Raw genomic sequence first — 26823 nt, forward strand, 5'->3', positions numbered from 1 at the left:
AGGCACTGGTAACAGATTGGATAAAGACTGTGTGAAATAGTGAGGAGTCCAGGATGATAGTGTTGCCCTCTATAGTAATAGGGAAGGAGGGGAGGATTCATGGAGAAAGATAATGAATTCTGCTTTGTATATATCCAAGTTTAATTTGTCTACAAATATTCTGTGTAAGATGTCTAAAAGGCAGCTGGAGATGCAAGACTGGAGGTCAGCCAAAAGACTGAGCCAGGATAAGTAGATTGTGAGAAATACTAGCTTAGAGATTAAAATGCATCCATGGGAGCCCATGAGATCACCAAGTGAAGCAGTACAGAAGGAGGAGGAAGAGGGCCCAGGACAGAGCCCTGTGGAACAACCATAGCTAGCCAATGAGACACAGATAAAGATTCAGCAAAGAAGACAGAACAGTACAGTCAGAGAGGGAGGAGAACCAGGGAAGAAAGGTGTCCTGAAAACCTACAGAGAAGAGAGTGTATGATCCACAGTGTAAAAGGCTGCGGAGAGGTCAAGGAGAATGAAGACTGAGCAAAGGTCACTGGATTTGGCCCTTGAGATCACTGGTCATCTTGGTGAGAGCAGTTTCAGTTGCCTGATGAGGTGAGAAGCCGTACTGAAGAGAGGGAAAGCAGAGGAAGTAAGACACCTACTGAAGATAGCCTTCTCATGGCGTTTGGCCCCCAAAAGCCGGAGAGATTTGGAACATTCAAAGGAATGGAAGGATCAGGTAAGGAGAAACGGCATGTTTGTTGGCATCAGGGAAGCCAATCAGTAGACAAGGAGAGCCTGAAAATAAGTGAGAGAGTGGGCAATGATAAAAGAGGGAATCTGCTAGAAGTGAGGGATAGACTGGGACCACTTGGACATACAGAGGAAGTTATTTTGGCAAGGAGAAGGGCCATCTCTTCATGGAGTAGTAGTAGAAGTAATAATAACAACAATAATAATAGTAGCAGCTATCATATTTATAGAACTTACTATGTGCCAGGTACTACATTAAGTAGGGCTTCTAGGTGGCGCAGTGGATAGAGGGCCAGGTTTGGAGTCAAGGAAGACTCATCTTCCTGAGTTCAAATGTGTATCCTCAGATACTTACTAGCTGTGTGACTCTGGGCAAGTCAATTAACGCTGTTTGCCTCAGTTCCTCATCTGTAAAATGGGCAGGAGAAGGAAATGGCAAACCCTTCTACTCCCTTTACCAAGGAAGCTCCAAATGGGGTCAGGAAGAGTCAGCCATGACTACACACCAACTGTGTTAAGTACTTTACAAATATCATCTCATTTTATCTTCCCAACAACCCTAGGAGATAGGTGCTATTATTATCTCCATTTTACTTATGAGGAAACTGAGGCAAACAAGGTTGAGTGATTTGCCCAGGGTGATACAATAAGTGTCTGAGTCTAGATTTGAACTCAGATCTTCCTGACTCCAGGCCCACTGCTCTCTATCCATTTCACCACCTAGCTGCCCCTATGCTTTTATGTGAGACAGGGATGAAGGAGCAGATAATGGCAGAAGGCATGTGAGTGACACAAGGGGAGGAGAAGAAGAAGAAGCACTCAGCGAATGGCCTCCATTTTCCCTGTAAAATATAAAGAAAGGTTCTCAGCTAAGAAGATGGAAGAGGGGGAACTATGGAAAGGTTTGAGGAGGAAAGAAAAGTTACGAAAGAGCCATTGTGGAGACTGAGTTAACTAGGAAACTGGAAGGATTGCCAAGCAGCAGTGAGGGCAGAGTTGAGACTAAATAACAAATTTATAGTGGACTCAACCAGAACAGCTGCATGATTTTCTTCCTCTCCATTCAGCAGCATATGTGTGGGCTCAAAGGCAGTGGATAGTGAGAGTGATTGGCAATATGATAAGGGGGCAAATAACTCAAGAGAAGAAGACAGTGTAGGGTTGAACGGGTTCTCCCAGGGGTTAAGATGGGGAAAGGAGAGTGTGGCTAGTGCAGAGACAATGGCCTGGGAGGAAACTGAGGGATCAAAGAATTGAAGGTCACAGTGTGGACAAAGAAAAGAATCTGGTAATGGAAGGAAGAGGGGCAGCTGGAAAATCAACAGACTGTAATCAGATAAGGGAATTTCAGAATTCACAAACAGGGAGTTGGTACACTTGTGAGTAATGGCAAGATTAAGGATATCACTATCTTTGTGTGTAGGTGAGGTGAAGTGGACAAATAGTGGACATGAGAAATCAGTTGGTTATGGAATCTGCAGGATAGTGTGTTTGAGAACTGATCAATCTGTATGTTGAAGTCCCCTAGTATAAAGGAAGGAAGGAGAGGGATCTGGAGGGAGGTAGACAACAATTATCAGGTTTTGATTGGGTGATAGATATGGATTAAATGAATCTCCACGAAGGAAGAGGTTACTGAGTGATGGTGATGGGGGGGAAACCTGCAAGGAGCAAAGGGGAAGAAGGAGTATTTCAATTCCCCAATCCTGACTAGGAAATTGAGGCAGAATTAATAAAATTGCAGCTAGTGTTGGAAAGAGTATGTCACAAGGAGGGAGCCAGGTCTCAGTGAGAGCCAGAAGATGGAAGAACTGGGAAAGGAAAAGACTTAAAATGAACACAAGTTAGTTGCCTATGGGGCAGGCATTCCAGAGAACACAGGGGGATGGGTGGATAGCTTTACAATGGGACATGATGGGAACAGGGTTGGGTTGAGAGGAATGGGAACAAGGAATTGGGTAGTGGGGAACAGGGAATGGTTTGGATGATAACCTACAGGGGTTCAGAATCACTGAGGGGTGGAAGATATGACCAGTTGGAAGTATGTTAATCTAAGGGAGAATTTTGAAGTTAATATTATAACCTAAGGGTAGAGTCAGCTAGGTGGCAATGGACAGAGTGCTGGGCCTGGCATCAGGAAGATCCATGTTCAAATGCTTCATGACCCTGGGCAAGTCACTTAACCTTTATTTGCCTCAGTTTCCTTATCTGTAAAACAGAGATAATAATGTCTCCTACCCCTCATTGCTCTTGTGAGGATCAAATGAGATAGTATTTGTAAAGCACTTGACACAGTGCCTGACACTTGGTAGGAGCTTGACAAATGTGTATTCCCTTTCCCCTCCCTTCCCTTTTAGAACATTAGGCAGTTTAAGTGAGGGAGTAAGAACTTGGAAAAGAAGAGATAGTGATATTCTACTTCCCCAAGGCAGGGGAGCAGGTTGGAAACTTCTGCATCGGGAAACAGGTATGCTGGAATGTAGCTTCTATTCTTCCTGCAGTAGGCTGGAAGCCAGTAAGGAGATTCAAGAGGTACGATGGTAAGGTACCCACTTCTCTTCCCACTCTCAGACTGGATATTGAGCAGGAGACATTAGGGACAAGGGGGAAGGTGCCTGTCTGTCTTTTTATCTCCTCTCCTCTACCCTCCATATCAGCTGGGTTACACTAAAGAAAGTCCTTCTTATGAGCCTAAGCTGTTCCTTGGCACAAAAAAACACCATTTTTTAACTGAGATTTCTTCCACTGACATTGTATGGTTGCTAATCTTAGAACACCATACTCTCTGAAAAATACAAAATTTCAGATCATCCAAAGGGCAAAGGAGGAATAAGTGGTGAATGTAAATAGTCTATGATATACTTCCACTGGTGACCTATGGGCACGAAATGGCATAAGCAGTCCTCCAATAATGGAATTGTTGACTGACCTAGAGCGACAGACTAATTAAGAACTCAAATTTTGTCATGTATAAAATGAGATGGTTAGACTAAATGATTTCTAAGGTCTCTTTTAGTGTTAACATTGTATGATTCTCTAAGACTATCATCAAATACATCAAGTGTAATCTGAGATTGCAGGGGAAGGATACATAAAGCATTGGTTTGTCTCCACCATACTTATTCTGTGTAAACTCCCTTATACCTGGCTTTTACCTCCAAATCCATGTATACTGTACTAATGGCCATCATGGTACCATCCCCAGAGATTGTCTTCAAATCTTTTCTCAGCATCTGCTCTGTAGTCAGCCCTGGAAAGTGGACAGGCAAAGGGTGAAGATGTGGAATGAAGGAGCTAAAGGCAGAGAAGAGGGCTCAGAGACCAAGAAACCTCAGTCTGATAATGGATTAGGACTACTGAGAAGGTTTAAAGGGACTGTACAATAGGAGTGAATGAGCAATATAAAGAAAAAAAACATCCAAAAATGGCATAAAATAAATTTGGCTGCCACCAATGTTAACACTGTAAAAAGAAAAATACAGATTGCTGCCTAGTTTGAGCAGAATCTAAACAAATGATCTCAAAGATTAAAAAAAAAAGTCTTAAGGAATGGAGGCATACTAGTAAATGGCTAGGCTCACAGAATTTCATATCCCAGAAACATTAACCCTATCCTTCCCTTGGATTAGAGGCAGGTACCCACATTCAGTTCTATTCCCTCCCCATATACTGACTCCAATCCTTCCATCACTTGGTAATATATCTCAGTACTTATGAACTCAGTTAATACGTGACTTACTTGCTTTAAAATGTGTGTGCTATTTCCCTTATTTGATAGGGAGCTCCTGAATGAAGGGAACAACGTCTCTTAATACAGACTCTCCCAAACCCACACAAGCCAAGACACTATGTTACCAGAGGTATCAAGAATACATCTAGCTGCTGGACAAATATTCCTTATAGGCTAATTAAATAAGCAGTCTCATTCAAATCTTGGTTTCTTTCTGGCTTATGTTTACCCTATATTTAAAGCTTAAACTATTTCTCATACTTCCCAGCTGCCTCAAACCATGACTACAGTGTTCAACAACAAAGGACAAGAGTTTCCCCATTGGTTTGCCCACCTTCTGTGCTAAGAAGGAAAGTTGGCTTAATGTTTCATACCTGATACATCAAACTTTGCCTTCTGCAGGGACTCAAAGATTTTGCTCCTACTAGGTAATTCTGGAAAGTGGGCTTCCAATTGTGCCACATATTTGGAATCCTTTGGAGTGACCTTGCCAGCTTCAGGGGCCATGTTGACACAATCCAAGATTATGGTCCCTGTGGGAAAGAGGAATAATGATACCTGAAATTCTGCCCTCACACACTACCCTAAACGCTTCCTTCAAACTAGCTGAACACATGGTATTGGAAAGAGTGCAGTAAATTCACTGGGGGAGAAAAAGGGTTGGAAAGCACTGTGTTGACTTTATTTCCTCCTTCTCTTATAAACTAAGAATGAAGACTAGTTATCAAAATCCTGGGAAAGCAGAAAGGGAAAAAAGACCCTGAGTTTGAAGTGGAAATAAAAAGAAGGATAGGTGTTCCAGGCTTGGAAAACTTCTGTCACAGGCGAAGATAGATGAGTCTCCCCAAAGCAGAAAAGGCAAAACCCAGTGATGTTGGGCTACTAAACAGCCTGCAAAGGTGCAGGTTACCACTGTTCTGTCTCCCTCCCTCAAATATCCAAAATGAAAATCACTCCATAAACCTTTAGACAAATACCGAACTGTATTATAGGCTAGCCCCAGTGGGCAAAGGTGGAAAAGCCCTTTGGTCTGTACTGAGATGACTTGAAGAAGTGCTGCATACTCCCCTCACCATGAAGAAGTGCTGCAGTTTGCCAGTCCAAGATTTCCGGCTTTCCCTGAAGGATTCTCTCAGCCACCAGAGTGGCACAGGACCCCACGAGCTCTGCTGTTACTTGGCAGTGAGGGAGATGTTGTTGGTCTAGGGGCCGGTGGTCCAACACCTCTGTTACAGCCTTCTCCAGAACTGTGTCATTGCTGTGAGGGATGGGGGAGAGAAAAAATAGGCATATGGGAGAAAACTCCAACTGTCCCCTACTAAGCTATGGGTCTCACAAGAAGTCATTATAGAAGTCCTTAGGGGTCTCTTAAGCTAGGCTTCCAGGACCATTAACTCTTCTCCAGATCATTAATTCAACCATCATGCTCTTCCTCAGTTCACTTGTACAGTTCTTTTGATAACTGTAGCCACTTCTCAATCATATGAGTGGATTACATATCTTATATACTATTTGAAGTATTTATTTCAACCTGTCTTCTGTCTCTCAGCATGTTTTCTGAGATGTCTCCTTCCAAAATTAAGCTACCAGTTAAAGTGTGTGCTCAGAAAATGCAAAACTTATTTTAATATCAGTTTGAGCCAAACATAATTAAGAAGATATATGTACTATGATGATTTTTCCAGTAGAAAAATAGGAATGGGATCATTATATTAGTATAAAGTAAAAAAACACTACCAAATTATTTATAGACTCTACTGTAAGATTTTACTCAAAGGTAAACAAGAAGTCACATGCCTTTATATAGGAATTTTCTGATCTCTTTTCAAAAGCAGAGCTATAAGGACATTATACACTGGCTACCATGTCAGTAATATTAAGCATTATTATAAATAATACACCAAAACCAAGCAAAAAACATATGGATTATTAACTATTTTGGATTATCCATGACATTGCTTCTTGTAGTAGCAAGGATTTTTGAGAGACACTTTTTATTTTTTGTTTATTACCAGTGTGTCATTCAACTATTAATCAGGGAACCTCTTGCAGAAGATTATGTGTCTTCCAGTATGGCTATATGCTCTGAACACAGGAGGGACACTTGATAAATACTGATAATTAATAATTGTTACACTTACCTTGGCAGGATATGATGATCAACAAGGGTAAGGGTAAGTTGTCCAGTCTGGTACAAAGCATGAAGGTCAATTTCATCACGGAATATCAAGGAGGACTCTGGGATGTTAAGTTCCGAAAGCAGAAAGACACTCTCACCTCTCAGAGCTAGCTCAGAGCGTGGGATATTTAAAACTGGCACAAAGGCTACCTTGGACTCAGATGTCTGGGTAGAAAGGTGAAAAGAAATTAGGTGTATTAAAAGCAGATGGGAGAAGGAAAAGATGAATCATGTCTTAGCTACAAGGCCACACACACACACACACACACACACACACACACACACACAATGAGAGAGGGCAAAACAGGCTGACCTAAACTTATGTTGGGACCTTACTTTGTTACTATCTATAACACTAATCATAATGTGAATTTTAAGTTACAGACATTTGTGTGCTTGTTACTCTATTTACATATTTGAAAATACCATCATTCTAAATAGTAAGGATGTGAAAATCAATGAAATGATAGATGACTTTGAAGTCTAAGTGCTAGAGGGAAAAGATAATTATTAGTATGAAGAAGCCTGGAAAAATAGAATCAAAGTGCCTAGATAAGTGGAAAGCTGAATTAGGAAGACTACACTGCAAACAACCGTACCCCAGGCACTCACATTTTCCAGGTAGAAGGCCAGGGTGAGAGCAGACACCATAGAGTCCAAGTCACAGGCTTCATTTCCCAATACAACATGAAGAGGTCGGGATTCCTGAAAAGAGAAAGTAGGTGGTTAGGAAGAGAGGGGAAAGGGGAACTGAGAAAAGTCTAAGATTTCAACTGTCTCATAAGACAACATATCAAAACTTATGGCATGTGGTAAAAGGAGTAATCAAGAGAAAATTTTCTATCTCTAAATGCTTCTATCAATAAAACAAAGAGCAGGTCAATGAATTGGGTATGCAATTGAGAAAACTAGAAAAAAAAATAAAAAATCCCCAATTAAACATCAAATTGGAAATCTTATTTAAATTTTTTTTTTTTTTTTGCTTTTTGGAGGGGGGAAGGTGGGGCAATTGGGGTTAAGTGACTTGCCCAAGGTCACATGGCTCGTGTGTGTCTAAGGCTGGATTTGAACTCAGGTCCTCCTGACACCAGGGTTGGTGCCTCTATTCACTGCACCACCTAGCCGCCCCAAATTGGAAGTCTTAAAAATCAAAATGCTGAGTACAAGAAAACCACTGAATTAATAAATAAAACTAGGAGTTGGTTTTATTAAAAAGAAAAACAAACAGATAAACAGAATGGCTAATATAATTTTAAAAAAAAGAGAAAACCAAATCACTAGTATTAAAAAATGTGAGTGAATATACCACTAATGAAAATGAAATCAAAGTAATAAGGAATTTTTCATCCAATTATATGCCAATAAATTTAACAATTTAAGTGAAACAGAAAAATATTTACAAAAATAAAAACTGCCTTGATTAACAGAAGAGGAAATAAAATATCTAAATAAATCTATGTTTAGAAAAAGAAATTGAACAGGCCATAAATGAGCTTCCTAAGAAAAAAGCATCAGGATCAGATATCAGATGGATTTACAAGTAAATTCTACCCAACATTAAAAAAACAACTAATTCCAAATCCACCACAAAGGTCCTATGAAGGAAGATGCTATCCATATCCAAGGAAATAGGAGTATGTGTAGTATGGTTTTACATATATATATTTCTTTATACATTTGTGTTTAATGGTAGCCTTTACTAGGTAGACCAGGGAGGGAAGGAGAAAAAAGAATAAAAAGTACATAGCAGAGAATGAAAGAAAAATTAGAAAGAAGCATAGAAAAGCTGGGTAACTTTGAAAATAATATGTAATATTTATTACATAGTTAAAAAAGTAAACTGTAAAATACAAGTTCATGGTTTTATGTTGAATCCTCTTCTTATGCTGTGCTGTATTCATGGAAATTTTGGGGGAGGTTTTTTTCAAAATGAATAAAAATTAAAAAAAAAAAGACTGACTTGGGAATCCTAAGGGTAGGCAACAAGACAGATGGCCAGGCCAAGGGGTCCTTAAGCTAGATTATACTGGGGAGTACAAGCTCTGGGAACCCCCTTGAAGTCTCTTTGAATCTTCCCACTTGATCTGGGGTTCACTTGAGGCTGTAAGACTTCCACTATCATTATGCCCAGTTCTCAGTTACTGTTTTTTTTAAAGTGGTTTTTTGTTGTTGTTTGGAGGGCAATTGGGGTTAAGTGACTTGCCCAAGGTCACACGGGTAGTTTTTGTGTTAAGTGTCTGAGGCTGGATTTGAACTTAGATCCTCCTGACTCCAGGGGCCAGTGCTCTATTCACTGTGCCACCTAGCCGCCCCTTCTTGTTACTCTTAACCTAGCCTAGCCTTCCACTGTCTGTAATCTTTACTACTTCCCAACCTTGATCCTATCAAAACCCCATTCTCAGGATTCCTGGTTTTGGACCTCTATTCACCCCAACCTACTGGTCACTCCCATCAAGAGCCTCCATAGGCCACTTCTCCCAACTACTTGGCCAACCCTATATCCCTCCCACAGTCTTTCTGTATATAAGATCCATCTCGGCCTCCATTAAAGCGCTCAGATTCAATATGGCCCACTAAAGGGTTACAAATGTGCAGATTCCTTAAGAGTCTACCCAATGTGGCAGATCTTTAATAAACTTTGTTTTTCTTTGGATGAAAGAACACATCAGTCGAATTCATTCGGGCAGGACCCACGTGTTGCTATTTTAGGGTCCCAGCACCCCTAAACCTCAACACAATGACACTATCAGGGGTACGTGTAGAGAGGTTGGCTATGGCAAGGAGAAAGGTCACCTCTCCAACAAATTTTAAAGTAAAGGAGGAAAAAATGAGGGATGATGTCCATTCCTATTTTTCAGTCAATAATTCACCTTGTATGAGCACAGTGCTTAGTACATAGTAAGTGCTATAAAAATGTTAGTTGCTATTATATAAAGTCAAGTGTTAAGTGAATATATATATAAAGTCAGGTTGAGACTGTTGTAATTTGAAAAATAAAAGGTTTCTGCCTTCTTAAATATATCTGATATTCACAACAACCCTGTAAAGTAGGTTGGCAGTGTTTTGATGATATGTCCATTTCACAGATGGGGGAACAAGAAAAGGAATAGATATGACAATAATACTGATTACATGGACCTCCTCCTATCTGAGCTGATGGCACCTCCAGGTTAATCACCAATTTTCTTAATGAATCCATATATCATTCCCCACAATGACTGTTTCAAACTTTTTCTTCTCTCTTCAAAGCCACAACCACATCCCAAACTACTTGATTTGGAGCAGATACTGTACTAAGGAGATTGAGGACAAGTGGTCAGGATCCTTACCTGTTTTCTTCTCCTTCCCTCTCTACACACAGGCATATCTATTCCTTTGCTGACACTTATTCTTCTTAAAACCTCTCTTCTTCCTGCCAACTCTCCCTTTCCTACATCTTCAATGTCTTTTTATATATTGGCTCCATTCATCTTCCCATAAAATTGTGGGAATTATGGGGGGGGGGAGAGAAATTCTTCCTTTGACCCCTCTATACAATCCAGCTCCAACCCTCCCCACCCCCCTCAATGTTCCCTCTTTTCATAAAGAGGGACATAATTTTGGACAAAGTATTCTAAACCCCAAATCATCACTTCCTTTCAAGATCTACTCTCTTCTTAACCCTCTTACATTCTGGCTTAGGTGCCCAGAACTCTATGAAAATAGCTTTCTTAAAAGTGACCAATGCTATTACTTTGGCAAGTCATTTAACTCACCCCTGCAAATCTCTGAGACCATAAATTGCCAAACTGGGTGGATATGCACAGGCAGAGGGAGTTTCCTCACTGGGAGTGATTTATAACAATGAAATCATGTTAAAAAAAAGTTACCGATAATTATTCAATTCAAAGGCTCTTCTTTCAGTCCTCTTTCATTTGACCTCAACAAGGAGAGACAACCTACTCTTCCCCAGGCTTTGAGACTTCCCAGTCTCCAGGTCCTTGTTTCAACCTCCCAAACCACTGGGTCCCCTTCATAAGAAGTGCTTCCTTTATATTTATGCCTCTCTTCAGACAAAGATATCCATCTCAGTCTAGGGAATGACACCAACGTACTGATGTCCCAAGCTCCTGGGAGCAGCACCAGCATTTCCCTCCGCCTCCGAAGTCCCAGTCCTTGGAAGGGTCCTCTCTAACTCTTCCTTCTCAATTGTTCAAACAATAAATGTTTATTAAGTACCCACTATGTACCAGGTATTTTCCCAGGTCCTTGGGGTACAAGTGAAAGAGAGAAATAATCCCTACTTATATGGAATACAAGTTCATATATAGATATGTATAGCATAAATGTAAAGTGACTATATAGAAATACATAAAAAGTAATTAAATACAAGGTGGTTTGGGAGTGAGGACACTGGTGGTTAGAGAAGGATCAGTTAAGGTTTCATACAGGGCTTGAAAAAAACTGGAAACTCCATTGGTTGAGGAATGACTGAACAAATTGTGACATATGAATATAATGGAATATTATTGTGTTGTCAGAAGTGACAAAAGGAATGGTTTTAGAGAAACCTGAGAATTCTTGTTATCAGTTATGTACTGATGCAGAGTGAAATGAACAAAACCAGGAGAATAATTTATAAAATAACAACACTGTAAAAAGCAAAAACTTTAAGACTTCATCGATGAAGCATGCTACTCCACCCTCCTCAGAGATGACAGACTCAGCATACAGTAGGACATACATTTTTAGATATGGTGAGTATAGGAATTTGTTTTTGCTTAACTATGTGCATGTTACAATGGTTTAGTTTTAGTTTTGTTTTTTTAGGGGGGGAGGTAGAACAAAGAAAAAGCATAGGAATAGAATTCCCCCCTCCCTGACAAAAAGTTGAGAAGAGAACAGAAGGGATACCAAACAAGCAAAGTTTTATATTGAATTTATTATATGCCTTAAAAGAAAGCTCTGTATAATGTAAATTTGAAATTTCATATACAATCCTTTCCTGTCCCACACTGTATATAGAAATGAAAAGAAAAAAAATGTGGTGCTTGAGTTGCATCTTAAAGCAATAAAAGGATTCTATGAAGTGGAGATAAGGAGAGAATGCATTTCAGGCATATGGGATGGCCAGTACAAAGATAAGGAGACAGGCAATGGACTGGATGTCTTGTGTGAGGTACAGAAGTGAGTTTGACTGGATTGGAGAGTGCAGGAGGAAGAGTAATGTCTATTAAAACTGTAAAGATAGGTTGGAGCTAGTTTGTAAAAGGTCTTAAAAGCTAAACAGAGAGGTTAATATTTTGTCCTTGAGGCAGGAGGGAACCAGGAGTTGAATGAATAAGGGAGTCATGTGGTCAAATTTGCCCTTAAGATAAATTACTCTGGGGGCAGTGTGTAGGATGGATAAGAATGGGGAAAGATGGAGTAGTGAGATCAATAAGGACTATGTTAAAATAATCTATGTAAGAAGTGATGAGGGCCTGGTTAAAATAGAGAAGAAGGAAGATGCAGAGATATGCAAAGAGAAACATTTGGCAGTAGATTGGATATACAGAATGAGGAAAAATGAAGCATTGAGGATAATGAAAAGGTTAAACCTGGGAGACTGGAAAGTTTGTAGTGCCTTAAACAAAAACAGGGACTTTAGGAAGAGGGGAAGAATATATTCAATAAGCAATGGCTGATGTGAGGGACTTCTGTTCAAGAGGGAGCCTGGGGCTGGATATAGAAATCTGGGCATCATCTGCAGCAAGATGAAAATGAAATTCACGAGAACTGATGTAGAGAGAAAAAAACAGGGCCTAGGAAGAATAATATGGATGATGCGTCAGCAAAGGAGTCTGAGGAGGCATGGATAGAGAAGTAGGAGACCCAGGAGAGATCACTGTCCACTGTTCCAAAAACCTCAAGAAGAGATTATCCAGTCAGAGAGGATGATCCATAGTGGCAAAGGCTGCAGAGAAGCAGATATGGACTGAGAAAAGACCATCAAGTTTTAAAATTAAGAGATAGTTGGTGATTTCAGAAGGAACAGTTTCAGCTAAGTGAAGCTGGTGGTTCTATTGCAAAGGTCTGAAAAGTGATAGAAGTGGAGGCAAGTAATAGCTTTTTCAAGGAGTGCTAAGAAAGGGAAGAGGGTGATAGTTCGGGGGAATAATAAGGACTAGTAAAGTTTGTTTGTTTGTTTTCAAGGATGGAAGAGACTTGGGTAAGTGCCGAGGCAGTAGAGAAAGAACCAATAGGTACTGAGAGGTTGAAGATTTGAGAGATGACTGAGGAAATAATCTGCTGGGGAAGACCAGAGAAGACAGGATCAAGTACATATGAATACAGGTTGGCTGATGCCAGAAAATCTATGACTTGCAGCAGTGAGGCATAGTAGAAGTCAGTTACTATGAATTTGTAATGTATCCAGTGAACAAGGTTGTAACATTTTTTCCAACTGCATTTATCAGCTGGTGAATAGGAGTGGAGGCAGATAGTGGGAGTAATCCAGGGCTGAGGTTTGGCAAGATATGAATAGTGACAGGACAAGGAGGCAAGTGAATTGAGAGCAGAAGATAGCATTAACTACTAGACCAAAATTAGAGAGGGAAGAAAGTGAAGTCAGAGAAAGGGTGATGTTCTGAAAAGTAGAGAGAGGAGAAGGATTGGAGATCTCCACAAAGGTGAAAAATAGGTTTAAGAGGGGGGAAGTATAGGAAAGGTAGAATGATAGGAGATTATGGTCAGTGTGGAAGCAAATAAAAAGAAAAAAAAAACACCTTTTTTTCCAAGTTCAGTTTAGTTTTTGGTCTAAAAGCCCTTTGCAAGCAGGCTTGTCCCGCCCCTGTGGCCCCCCCCCCCCTCCAAAGTAGGTAACAGATCAAGGACAAAAGGTTTGTCTTAAGGAAACAGATAAAAAAGTGGAAATACCTCTATCAAGTTAAGATCATAGTTTTTACCTCCAAAGCATAGATAGGGCTCTAGATTCAGTTAGTGCTAAGGGCAGTCTTCTCCTTCCCCTAAGGGAAATGCCAGTGTGAGAGAATAACCTGTGAAAAATATACTTAGTCTAGAAATAAATAATATTCGTTGGAAAGCCAGGAAGGTTTTCATTACATTTATTTCACATTTATTCTTTCTGAATAAATGGGCAGCTCCCTTAATGGAGTATACCAACTCAGACAAATGCGGAACCCTTTTATACTGCTTCCATTAGAACTTCCCATCTTGTTCTCCATTGGCTAGGCGCAACCTCCTGAACTGCCCACATCGTGCGACCCTCAAACAGCTAGGCAAGCATGCGTACAAGCCTCTAGCCCCCTATCAGATCAGAAGCCTGGTTCTGTTAGATCACAGCTCTGATTAGAACCCATCATCTCAGATCTACAATCTATCAAAGATAGGAGCACTTTTAATTATGTGGAAACAAAATTCCTCCCTTCATCTCCCACACACCCAAAGGTGGGTATCCTAGCCTCCTCTTCCCATTTCAGTCCATCTTCCATCAAAAAATCAAATTGATCTTTCTAAAGTATGGTCTGTCCCAGTCACTACCTTGTTCAATAAACTACAGTAGCTTCCTATCATCTCTAGAGTCACATATAAAACTCTCTATTTTGCTCTTAAAGCCTTAATAATATAGGCTTTTCCCTATCTCTCAAATCTTCTCACATCTAAGTACTTATGTACCACATACAGTTGGACTGCAGTGACACTAGCCTCCTAGTGCTCGCTTTGGCAGCACGTACACTAAAACTGGAACGATACAGAGAAGATCAGCATGGCCCCTGCGCAAGGATGGCACGCAAATTCGTGAAGCGTTCCATGTTTTTTTTAATTTGGCTTGAGGAGGAAATGACATACACACTAAATAGGATATCTCACCCTACAGGAGAGTAGGGGGGAAGGGGATCAGAGGGGGGATGATGGAAGGGAGGGCAGCCTGGGGGGAAGGGAAGTTGGAAGCACCCACTTTTGAAAAGGGACGGGATCAAAGTAGAGAATAGAACAAGTGGGAGGTGGGATAGGAGGGAGGGAAATATAGTCAGTTTTTTACAATATATCTACTATGTTATTGTTTTGCATTAGCCACACATGTACAACCTATACTGAACTGCTTATCTTTCCAGTAAGGGTGGGTGACAAGGGAGGAAGGGAATGAATCTGGAATTCAAAGTTTTAAAATCAAATACTCAAATATATATATAAGTGTGTGTATATGTATATATATATATATACACTATTATTAATACTATTTTACATGTAATTGGGAAATAAGACATACAGGCACTGGGGCATAGAGATCCACTGGAAAAGTCAAAAGGGGTATGGGAGAAAATATGGGACAGAGCAGATTGGAGGAGGGGATATCCTGTGGGGCTGCTATTTTGGGGCGGTGGGTAGGGGAAAAACGGGGAGAGAATTTGTAACTCAAAATCTGGGGGACACTAGCCTCCTAGCAGTTCTTCATAAAAGATACTCCTCCTGACTCCAGGCATTTTCCCCAGCAGTCCCTCAAGCCAGGAATTCTCTCTCTTCCCATCCCTGCCTCCAGGCTTTCTCCACGTCTCAGAAAAAAAACCCTTCCTAATGTCTTTTAATGCTAATGCTTTCCTTTTGTTATTATCTGTGATTTATCCAATAGATATCTTGTCTGTTCACAGTTGTTTGCACATTGTCTTTCTAGACTGATTTCCTTGGGAGCAGGGGATGTTTCTTGCCTTTCTTTGGTACCCCCAACACTTAATATATTTTGTTATTGTTTAGTCAATCATTCATGTCCAATTCTACCTGACCCTATTTGGGATTTTGTTTTTTTGTTGTTCTTTTTGGAGGAGGGAAGGCAGGGCAATTGGGGTTGAATTGCCCAAGATCACACGCTTAGTAAGTGTTAAGTGTCTGAATCCAGATTTGAACTCAGGTCCTCCTGATTCCAGGGCTGATGCTCTATTCACTGTACCACCTAGCTGTCCCAATTTGGGGTTTTCTTGACAAAGATACTAGAGTGGTTTGCCATTTCCTTTTCCAGCTCTTTTAGAGATGAGGAAACCGAGGCACACAGGGTGAAGTGACTTGCCCACGGTCATAGAATACAATTAATAAATGTTTGTAGACTTGACTTTTCCAAAGAAAATGCCCAATTCTCTTCAAAGGAAATATTCGGGAAATTCTAATATTCAGAAGAGATTCTGAAAGAGGCAACAAAAGGGTTCAGTGCAGAGAGCACTAGATTTGGAGTCAAGAAGGATCTGGGTCCAAATCTGACCTTAGATACTAGCTGTTGGACCCAGGGCAAGTCACTTAACTGCTTTCTGCCCTAGTTTCCTCATCTGTAAATTGGGAATAACAATACTCACCTCTTAGGGTTGAGAATAAAATGAGATAATATTTGTAGTTTTGTAAACTTTAAAAGTACTATATAAATGCTAGCTATTATTATTTTCAATAGAAGAGATTTTTGATACTATTGACAAGGAGTCCCTTTTAACTTCTTGAAGATAATGATCAAGGAAATAATGAAATAATGAATTTAGCGCCATGTCAATCAATCTACCAACAATTATTTTATAGTGCTAGAAAAAATAGTAATAAAATTCATCTGGAAGAACAAAAGGTCCAGAATATCAAGGGAATTAATGAAAAGAAATGCTCCATACAAGATTTTTAATCTGTATTATAAAGCAGCAGTCATCAAAACTACTTGGTACTGGCTGAGGAATAGAGTAGTGGATCAATGGAATAGATTAGGTACATGAAACACAGCAGTCAATGACTATAGTAATCTACTGTTTGATAAATCCAAAGACCCCAATTTCTGGGATAAAAACCTCACTATTTGACAAAAACTGCTGGGAAAGCTGGAAAATAGTATGGCAGTTATATAGTAGTATCTTACAAAAATCTAAATGGGTGCATGATCTAGATATAAAGGATGATATTGTAAGCAATCTGGAAGAGCAAAGAATAGTTTACCTGTCAGATTTATGGAGAAGGGAAGAATTTATGAACAAACAAGAGATAGAGAGCATTATGAAATACAAAATGGATAATTTTGATCACATTAAATTGAAAAGTTTTTGTACAAATAAAGTCAATATAACCAAGATTAGGAGGGAAATGGAAAATTGAGAAAGAAATGTTATAACCAGTGTGTCTAATAAAGGCCTTATTTCTAAAACATACAGATAACTGAGTCAAATCTATAAGAATACAAGTCATTCCCCAATTAATAAATTGTCAAAGAATATGAACAGGCAATTTTCAGAGGAAGAAATTAAAGATATCTATAAGCATATGAAAAAAGGCTCTAAATCACTATTGATTAGAGAAATGCAAATCAAAACAACTCTGAAAGTACCACATCTTACCTGTCAGATTGGCTAACATTACAAAACAGGAAAATGATAAATTCTGGAGAGGATATGGTAAAATTGGAACACTAATGCATTGTTGGTGGAGTTGTGAACTGACCCAACCATTCTAGAGAACAATTTCGAACTATGCCCAAAGGGCATATTTGACCCAGCAATACTACTTCTATGGCTGTATCCCAAAGAGATCATAAAAGTGGGGAAAGGACCTGTATGTACAAAAATATTTATAGTGGCTCTTTTTGTGGTGGCAAAGAATTGGAAATCAAGGGGATGCCCATCAATTGGGGAATGGCTAAACAAGTTGTGGTATATGAATGTAATTGAATACTATTGTGCTATAAGAAATGAGAAGCACCTCATAATAACCTGGAGAGACTTATATAATCTGATGCTGAGCAAGGAGAGCAGAACCAGGAGAACTTTGTACGCAATTACAGACACATTGTATATGTGATGAATGACTTTGATAGACTGGGCTCCTCTCAGCAATGAGACACCACTATAAGACAACTCCAAAAGACTCATGATGGAAAGGGATATCCACATTCAGAGAAAGAACTACAGTCTGAAAGCAGATTGAAGCAAACTACTTGTTCTCTCTCTTTTGTGTTTTGTTTTGCTTTGTTCCTTCTTTCTCATTGTTCACTCCATTGGTTATAATTCTTCTTTAAGGGGCGGCCAGGTAGCACAGCGAGTAAGAGCACCGGCTCCAGTGTTGAGAAGACCTGGAGATCGAATCCCGGGCTCAGACACTTAGCACCCACCCAGAAACACCTGGCCATGTAACCTTGAGCAAGTTACTTAACCCCAATTGCTTAGGGGCGGCCAGGTGGCTCAGTGAGTAAGAGCACCGGCTCCAGTGTCGGGATGACCTGGATCAAATCCGGGCTCAGATACTCAGCACCACACCCAGAAATAATAACTGGCCGTGTAACCTTGAGCAAGTTACTTAACCCCGAGTGCTTAAAAAAAAATAATTCTTCTTTAAAACTTGACTAATATTGGGGCAGCTAGGTGGCACAGTGAACTGGCCCTGGAGTCAGGAGGACCTCAGACACTTAACACACACAAAAAATAGCTGTGTGACCTCGGGCAAGTCACTTAATCCCAATTGCCCTACCTTCCCCCAGTTCAAAAAAAAACCCAACTTGACTAATGTTTAATGTGAAGGTATTTGTAGAACCTATATCTGATCGCATGCCACCATGGTGGAGAGGGGGAGAAATTTGGAACTCAAGGGATTGTGGAACTGAATGTCGTAAACTAAAAGTAAATAAATAAACTAAAATAAAAAAAGAAAACAAAAATAAATTAAAAAAAAAATTAAAAAAAGAATGGAACAATAACCATCATTACTTAACTATTCTGAAATAGTAACCCAAAACTGTGTTTTTATATATTGTATATATATTTTTCAAGATTCCTATAATGTTACCTCTAATTGTTTTGAGGTACAGATATGTCTGAGGGCATGAAAAGAGAAGGTACTGGGCTGGTCTGGACATCTCTCACTAAGCTAGATATCAGATTAATGGCTTGGATATCAAATTAATGTTAAATTAAATTGTCAGACCTGTGACTAAAATGCAAAGTAGTACAACCTTAATAATTTTTTTCTTCAATATCAGATGTAGGAAAACCAGAGTTTCTAATCAGCGAAGTGGAAAACTTGTGGGTAATGATGAAATCTATTGTGTCCTCTCCTAGTGTATGCCTGCAATGAAGAGAAAGTATAGGGCTCAGGGATGGGGAACCTAAGGCCTCAAGGTCACATGTGGTCCTCTAGGTCCTCAAGTGCAGCCCTTCAAATGAATCCAAACTTCACAGAACAAATCCTGGATTAGGTCAAAGGGTTGCACTTGAGGACCTGGAGAGCCACATGTGGCCTCGAAGTCACAGGTTCCCCACTTCTGAAGGTCATTAAAGAAGTTAAGGAATTGGAAGGTTAGAGAATTTGAGGGAACATTTATGTGATTAGCAAAGTTCCCTAGTATAAAGGTAGGAGCTGGGGAAGAGAGGAAAATGATGAGCTAGATGCTAAATTTCTAGATAAAGATGTGAGAATGATTTGGGGGTTGGTATTCTACAGTATCCATAATTTGGACAAGATAAAAAATTGTGACTGAGTGGGCTTTCAAAGGAGGCAAGGATTGAAAGAGGTAACAAGAAAGTCCAGTTGTGTGAGAGAAGGTACAGTCAGTGCCAGAGAGGAATAGCCATAGATGCAGTGTAGTCAGAATGAAGCCAATTCTCAGTGAGAGCAGGAATTTGGGGAAAAGGGGTACAAGTTGAAGGGGAAGTAGTTCATACTTTAACAGGAATTCCAGAGGGCACAATGAAAGTGGGAAAGGAGAGGGATATGGTTGGGAAGAATTGGAGTAAAAGAAAGGGAGGAGAGGATCAAGGATAGTTTTCTCCTAAATGGCTGGTGATTTATTAGCAAGAGGATCAGGAGAGAAAAACCAAGTCATGGGAGTAACAATGAATAAAGATGAATAATGGGGGGAGGCCAGGTAGCACAGCGAGTAAGAGCACCGGCTCCAGTGTTGCGATGACCTGGGGATCGAATCTGGCTCAGACACTTAGCACCCACACAGAAACACCTGGCCGTGTAACCTTGAGCAAGTTACTTAACCCCAATTGCTTAGGGGCGGCCAGGTGGCTCAGCGAGTAAGAGCACCAGCTCCAGTGTCAGGATGACCTGGATTGAATCCTGGGCTCAGATACTTGGCACCCACCCAGAAATAACTGGCCGTGTAACCTTGAGCAAGTTACTTAACCCCAACGGCTTAAATAAAACAAAACAAAACAAAACAAAAAGATGAATAATGAAGCTTCACTATTCATAGCCCATTAGTTACCAAGTTCTATAGATTCTCTCTTTGCACATCTCTAGCATCTGTCCCTCTTCCCTCTATTCCTAGTACAGCCTCCTTCGTATAATTCAGAGTAATGTACTAGTTTCCTAATATTTTCTCACCTCAGTCAATTCATCCTTTATACTACTGCTGGACAAACACACATACACACACGTATTTGGCTATGTACATTTTTTTACTCATGCCCAGTGAAACAAAAAGAATAAAACCAAATATATTAAAATAATCTGCCCTAGAAAATCTTTTTTTTAATGAATACAATTTTATTTTATTTTATTTTTTACACACACGTTTATATATCTTTGAATATTTGATTTTAAAACTTTCAATTCCAGATTCATTCCCTTCCCCCCCTGCCACCCACCCCTACTGGGGAGACAAGCAGTTCAGTATAGATTGTACATGTGCGGCTAATGCAAAACAATAACATAGTAGATGTACTGACTATATTTCCCTCCCTCCTATCCCACCTCCCACTTGTTCTATTCTCTACTTTGATCCTGTCCCTTTTCACAAGTGGGTGCTTCCAACTTCCCTCCTCCCCAGCCTGCCCTCCCTTCCATCATCCTCCCTCACATCCCCTTTACCCCCTATTCTCCTGGAGGGTGGGATCCCCTATTTAGTGTGTATTTCACTCCCTCCTCAAGCCAGATTCAATAGGAATAAGGTTGACCCATTCCCTTTTGCCTTCCTATTCTTCCCCTCCATTGTAACCATTTTTCCTTGCCTCTTCTGTATGAGATAGTTTGCCCCACTCTGTCTCTCCCCTTCTCCTCTCATTATATTCCTCTCACCTCTTAATTTCACCTTTTAAGTATCATCCCTTCCTGTTAAATTGGTCCCGTGCCCTCTATCTATGTATACCTGTAAACATATATACACACATTCACATATGTATTCATATGCCCACATACCCTCATATAAAGACATATATATATATACACACACACACACACACACACACACATATATATATATATATTTTTTTTTTTTTCTAATCCCTTCAACTACTGAGAAAAGTTTCATGAGTTACAATTATTGTTTTTCCATGTAGGAATGTTAATAGTTTAACTTTGGCCAGGTGGCTCAGCGAGCAAGAGCACCGGCCCCAGTGCCAGGACGACCCAGATCAAATCCGGGCCCAGACACTCAGCACCACACCCAGAAACAACAACTGGCCGTGCAACCCCAAGGAAGCCACTCAACCCCGATTGCTTTAAAAAAAAAAATAGTTCAACTTTGATAAGTTCCTTATGATTTCTTTTCCCTGTTTACCTTCTCATGCTTCTCTTGCTTCTTGTATCTGAATGTCAAATTTTCTATTCAACTCTGTTTTTTTCAGCAAGAATGCTTGAAAGTCCTGTATTCCACTGAATGACCATATTTTCCCCTGAAACATGATACTCAGTTTTGCTGGGTAGGTGACTCTTGGGTTTTTTTTTTTTTTTTAAAGCAATCGGGGTTAAGTAACTTGCTCAAGGTTACACGGCCAGTTATTTCTGGGTGTGGTGCTGGGTATCTGAGCCCATATTTGATCCAGGTCATCCCGACACTGGAGCCTGTGCTCTTACTCGCTGAGCCACCTGGCCGCCCCTAAGCAATTGGGGTTAAGTAACTTGCTCAAGGTTACACAGCCAGGTGTTTCTGGGTGGGTGCTAAGTGTCTGAGCCCGGGATTCGATCTCCAGGTCTTCTCAACACTGGAACTGGTGCTCTTACTCGCTGTGCTACCTGGCCACCCCAAGTGACTCTTGGTTTTAATCCCAGCTCCCTTGACCTCTGGAATATCACATTCCAGGCCCTTCGATCCCTCAGTGTAGAAGCTGCCAGATCCTGGGTTATCCTGATTGTGTTTCCACAATATTCAAATTGTTTCTTCCTGGCTGCTTGTAATATTCTCTCCTTAATCTGGGAATTCCGGAACCTGGCTATAATATTCCTAGGAGTTTTCTTTTTGGGATCTTTTTCAGGAGGTGATCAGTGGATTCTTTCAACCTCTATTTTGCCCTCTCGTTCTAAAACATCAGGGCAGTTTTCTTTGAGAACTTCCTGGAGGATGCTTTCTAGGCTCTTACTTTGGTCATGGCTCTCAGGCAGTCCAATAATTTTTAAATTGTCTCTCCTGGATCTATTTTCCAGGTCAGTGGTTTTTCCCATGAGATATTTCACATTGCCTTCTATTCTTTCATTTGTTTGGATCTGTTTAACAGCATCTTGATTTCTCATAAAGTCATTAGCTTTGCCCTAGAAAATCTTAAGACTGCACCTTGTCTCTTCCCACATTCTTGTCTATGGGCATACTCCAAGTCACAGATTATTTTTTTAAATAATTTAATAAAATTCTGAATTTAAACACCAAAGAAAGGGCATTTCCATACACACAGAGCAGTACATAGAAAGAAAATTCTATATGAAACCACATATCTCCATTTCACACTGCTTATTTTAAAAAAATATACATATAGTATATTCTACACTTTACTTTCACAACTCCTGCTTCTCTGTATGTCCTTCTAAATTTCCTTCTGTTTTCTTCTATGCACTTTTAAAAGGTTTACAATTGCCCTCTTTTTTTTGCTTCATTATTGCTAACCCCTTTCCCCTTCCCATTAACCAAAAAGAAAAAGAAAAAGACTGTTACAACTAGAAAAAAAGGCATCATCAAATAAAAAGAATCCACACAATGGCCATATCAAAAAATATCTGTCAGTGTATTTTGTGTCCACCATCTATCCAACATCTGTCAGGAAGTGGGTAACCTGCTTCATGTCACAAGTCCTCTGGAGGTGCTGCGAGTCATTACTTTAACCAGAGTCCTTAAGTCTTTCAAAATTGTCTTTCTTTACAATGTTCAGGGCAGTGGTACAGTGGGTAGGGTGCCAGGCCTAAATCAAGAAGACTCATCTTCATGAGTTCAAATTCAGACTCAGACACTTACTAGTGGTATAACACTGGGCAAGTCACTTAACCAATTTCTTCATCTGTAAAATGAGCTAGAGAAGGAAATGGCAAACCACTCCAGCCTTTGCCAAGAAAACCCCACATGGGGTCACAAAGACTTGGACACAACTGAAAAATGTCTCAACAACTCAATGTCTCAATAATATTCTTGTCCTTGTATATATTCTGGTTCTGCTCACTTCATTCCATATCAGTTTATAGTATCCAGGAGTCACTAAAATAATCTCTTTTGTTACAGTATAGTAATATTCCATTACATTAACATACCACAATTTGTTCAGCCTTTACTGAATTAATAATCTAAGGCAACCCTCATTTAAAATTCTAGTTCTTTCCCTTTTCTACTGTCCCATCTTTTTAATCCCTTATTCTCTACTAGAAAGTTTATTTTACAATAAGGAAAGCTGAACTCTGAAGAACTGATGCACTCAAATTGTGGTGCTGGAGAAGACTTTTGAGAGTTGCTTGGACAGAAAAAGAGGTCAAATCAGTAAATACTTAAAGAAATTATTCTGGCTATTTATTGGAAGGACAAATACTGAAGCTGAAGCTTAAATATTTTGGCCATATAATGAGAAGACACAACTCACTGGAAAAGAGTGATGCTGGGAAAGATTGAAAGCAAAAGGAGAAGGGCTGGCAGAGGATGAGATGGATAGATAGCATCATGGAAGCAAATTAACATGAGCTTGGACAGACTTCAGGACAGAGTGGAGGAGAGGAGGGCCTGGAGTGCTACAGTCCATGAGGTCACAAAGAGTTGGACACAACTGAACGACTCAACAACAAATTCCTTCCCTATTATTGTCAACCCTCTTAATCCCATCACCCTTGCTATTCCAAATTATTTTCCTGTTGAGTTAAATATATTTTTACTCAGAACTCTTAGTATATGTGTTCAACCCACCTATGTCCACTTCAGATGAGAGTGGAGTTCATTGGTGCCCACTCCTCTACCTCTTCTTCTGTTTGGATATTTGATATTCTTCTTTTCATATATCCCATTAAGAGAAATAGCAAGGTCCATCCTCCTCTTTCTCCTTTCTATACTAGTGTATTCCTTTTACCCTCTCCTCTCTTTGTCCCTTTAAAACACACAGAACAGAAATAATCCACTCCTCTTCCCTGTTTTTCTTATTTAACCCCCTCAATTGCCTTCAAAGACATTAAGATTCTGAAGGGACATGTGTATCTTTTCTCCCTACAAGAATAATATATCATACAGCTCCTTCTAATTGCTCAAATACATTTACCATTCTAAGTTCCTCTGGACTCATGTATTTATAGAGTCAGTCAAAACAAATTTCCATGTTCACTATGTCCAAAAAACCACCTCTTTCATTCTTTGCTTTGATGCTTTTGCTATCGGGAGATGGAAAGCCTATTTCATCACTAGTCCTCTGGAAATGCTGATGAGAATTCCTAATTCTTTCAAAGTTGTTTGCCTTTACCATACTGATATCATTGGATAAATTGTTCTCATTCTGTTCACTTAACTCCATATCAGTTTGAACAAATCTTCTCAGGTTTCTCTGAAATCATCTCCATCATTTCTTAGAGCAAAATAGTATTCCATCACATCAAGACTAAAGTGGAGAGTTGCTGCTTGATTTTTGTTTCCAAATGATTGTGTACTCAATGCAGTCTCTGAAACTGAGAGCCAATAATGTATGGATCAATTTTCTGCTGCTTGTGCTAATTTTGGCCTAACAATTTACACCAAGAAAGCACAGGTGCTCCGTCAGCCAGCACCACACCATTCACATATGGAACCACTGGTTACAGCAAATGGAGAAATTTTGAATGCTGTGGATAAGTTCACTTACCTTAGCAGTATACTTTCCAGTGGATGTACACATAGATTATGAGGTTGACACAAACATTGCCAGAGCTAGCTTAGTGTTTGGGAGGCTCCAAAGGAAAGTGTAGAAGAGAAGTGTGTATTAGGCTGCCTACCAAAATGGAGGTCTACAGAGCTGTTGTGCTGACCTCATTGTTGTATGCCTGTAAAACCTGGACAGTATACCAACATCGTGCCAGGATACTGAATCATTTCCATCTGAATTATCTTAGGAAGATTCTGAAGATCACCTGGCAAGATAAGGTACCAGACACTGAGGTCCTTTTTCAAAGTGAACTACCAAGCATTCAAACTAATGAAGAGAAAACAACTCGTTGCTCAAATATGAAATATACAGTTGCCTTAAAAGACTGTTTATGAAGGACTCACGAAAAGTAAGTGCTCACATGGTGGTCAGAAGAAGTGATACAAGGACACTCTCAAGGTCTTTCTGAAGAACTCTGGAATTTATTTTGAGACATGGGAGACACTGGCACAGGAACGCCCAGCATGGCGTGCCTGCATCAAAGAAGACGTGCTCTATAAGTAAAGCAGAATTGAAGTAACTCAAAAGATGAGATGAGATGTGCAAATCTAGAGAATCCAGTCAAAATGTTCACGTGGACAATTTGTGCCTGACCTGTGGGAGAGCATTCTAAGGTTTTACTGGTCTGATCAGTCACAGTAGGACACACTGTATCTTGGCTTCCAACAAAGTGATGCCATTTTGGTCTTCTTCAAGAATGAAAGACAACAAACCATTCCATCACATTTATATACCATAATTTGTTTATCCATCCCCCAGTTTATGGGCACCCCCTGAGATTCCCATTCTTTGCCACCTCAAAAAAAGCTACAATTATTTTGTACATCTTTTTTTTTTTTTTTTGCCTTTTGGAGGGCAATTGGGGTTAAGTAACTTGCCCAAGTTTACACGGCTAGTTTTTTTTTTTTTTGGTGAGCTTGTTAAGTCTCTGAGGCCGGAACTGAACTCAGGTCCTCCAGACTCCTGGGCTGGCACTTTACTCACTGTGCCACCTAGCCGCCCCTATTTTGTACATCTTTAAAGTTAATTTTGTGTAGGACTAATTTTTCCCTTAATCTACTCTCCCCTCTAATTTCCCATTTCTCTTTCCCTCCTATTTCCCAATAGAGTGAAATGTATTTCTATGTGCATGTGTATTCTGTATTCCTCCTTCCTCTGACCAGTTCATATGAGAGTGAGGTTCAACTGCCAGCTGCTCCCTTTATTTATACAGATGTTCATTTTTAAACCCTGATTATATGAAATAATTTTCCCTAACCTTCCTTTCTCCCTTTCACCTTTCTGCCTAATGTAATTCTTCTTTCTTCTCATTCCATTCTTCTGTTAAGATCAAGAAATAACAGAACCACTCTCAGGTCTTGGGTAATTCATCTCCCCTCTATGACCCCTGAAGATAAGAGGGAACACATGTATCATCTCCCCATATTTAAAAGCAAGAAGTTTATCTTCATTTAGATTCTTCTCACTTTTCATTCATGCTTATCTTTTGATGTTTATCTTCACTCTTGGGTTTGAACTTATAAGTATTCTGTTTCAATAAGGGCACATTTTTCCCCCTTGACATTATGTTCAGTTGTGCTAGGTAAGCTATTCTTGGCTATAAGCTTATATTCTTTGTTTTTTGAAATATTATATTCCAAGTTCTCAGCTCCTTTACAGCGGAGGCTATTAAATTGTATGTGACTGTGTCACATCAATCAAACTACCAAAAAATTATTCTATAGAGCTCAAAAAAATAATAAAATTCATCTGGAAGAACAAAAGGTCAAGGATATCAAGGAAATCCATGAAAAAAAAATATGAAGGAAGGTAATTGAGCTGTATCAAATCTCAAATGGCATTATAAAGGGATAATTATCTAAATAATCTGTTATTGGCTAAGAAATAGTGATGGATGAGTGGAAAAGATTAGGTACACATTACATTATAGTAAATAGTCATAATAATCTAGTATATGATAAAGCCAAAGATCCAAGCTTTTGGAACAAAACTCATTATTTGACCAAAACTTCTGGGAAAACTGGAAAACAGTATGGCAGAAACTGGATATAGAACAACATCTCACACTGTATACTAGGATAAGATCAAAATAGGTACATGATGTACACATAAAG

General features: G+C 39.7%; 2 protein-coding genes and 1 non-coding gene across 3 annotated transcripts in view; 1 reads left to right on the forward strand and 2 right to left on the reverse strand.

The window, feature by feature from the left end:
• Positions 1-26823, reverse strand: part of BNIPL (BCL2 interacting protein like) — a 479949-nt gene that overhangs the window by 20176 nt on the left and 432950 nt on the right. The window lies entirely within an intron of this gene.
• PRUNE1 (prune exopolyphosphatase 1) overlaps positions 1-26823 on the reverse strand; it is a 64650-nt gene that overhangs the window by 13910 nt on the left and 23917 nt on the right. Inside the window, 5 exon segments of the mRNA XM_069090070.1 lie at positions 3891-3985; positions 4840-4998; positions 5539-5723; positions 6607-6809; positions 7257-7349. Coding sequence (XP_068946171.1) covers positions 3891-3985; positions 4840-4998; positions 5539-5723; positions 6607-6809; positions 7257-7349 — 735 coding nt within the window.
• On the forward strand, positions 14337-14443 carry LOC138162979 (U6 spliceosomal RNA). Its single transcript, XR_011168777.1, has one exon. It is a non-coding gene; the product is annotated as a U6 spliceosomal RNA (small nuclear RNA).

This window comes from Petaurus breviceps, unplaced genomic scaffold (genome assembly GCF_028583685.1).
Source record: "Petaurus breviceps papuanus isolate PSGF00001 unplaced genomic scaffold, PetGlider_PUasm1.0 186, whole genome shotgun sequence".
In the NCBI taxonomy this organism is placed as follows: domain Eukaryota; kingdom Metazoa; phylum Chordata; class Mammalia; order Diprotodontia; family Petauridae; genus Petaurus; species Petaurus breviceps.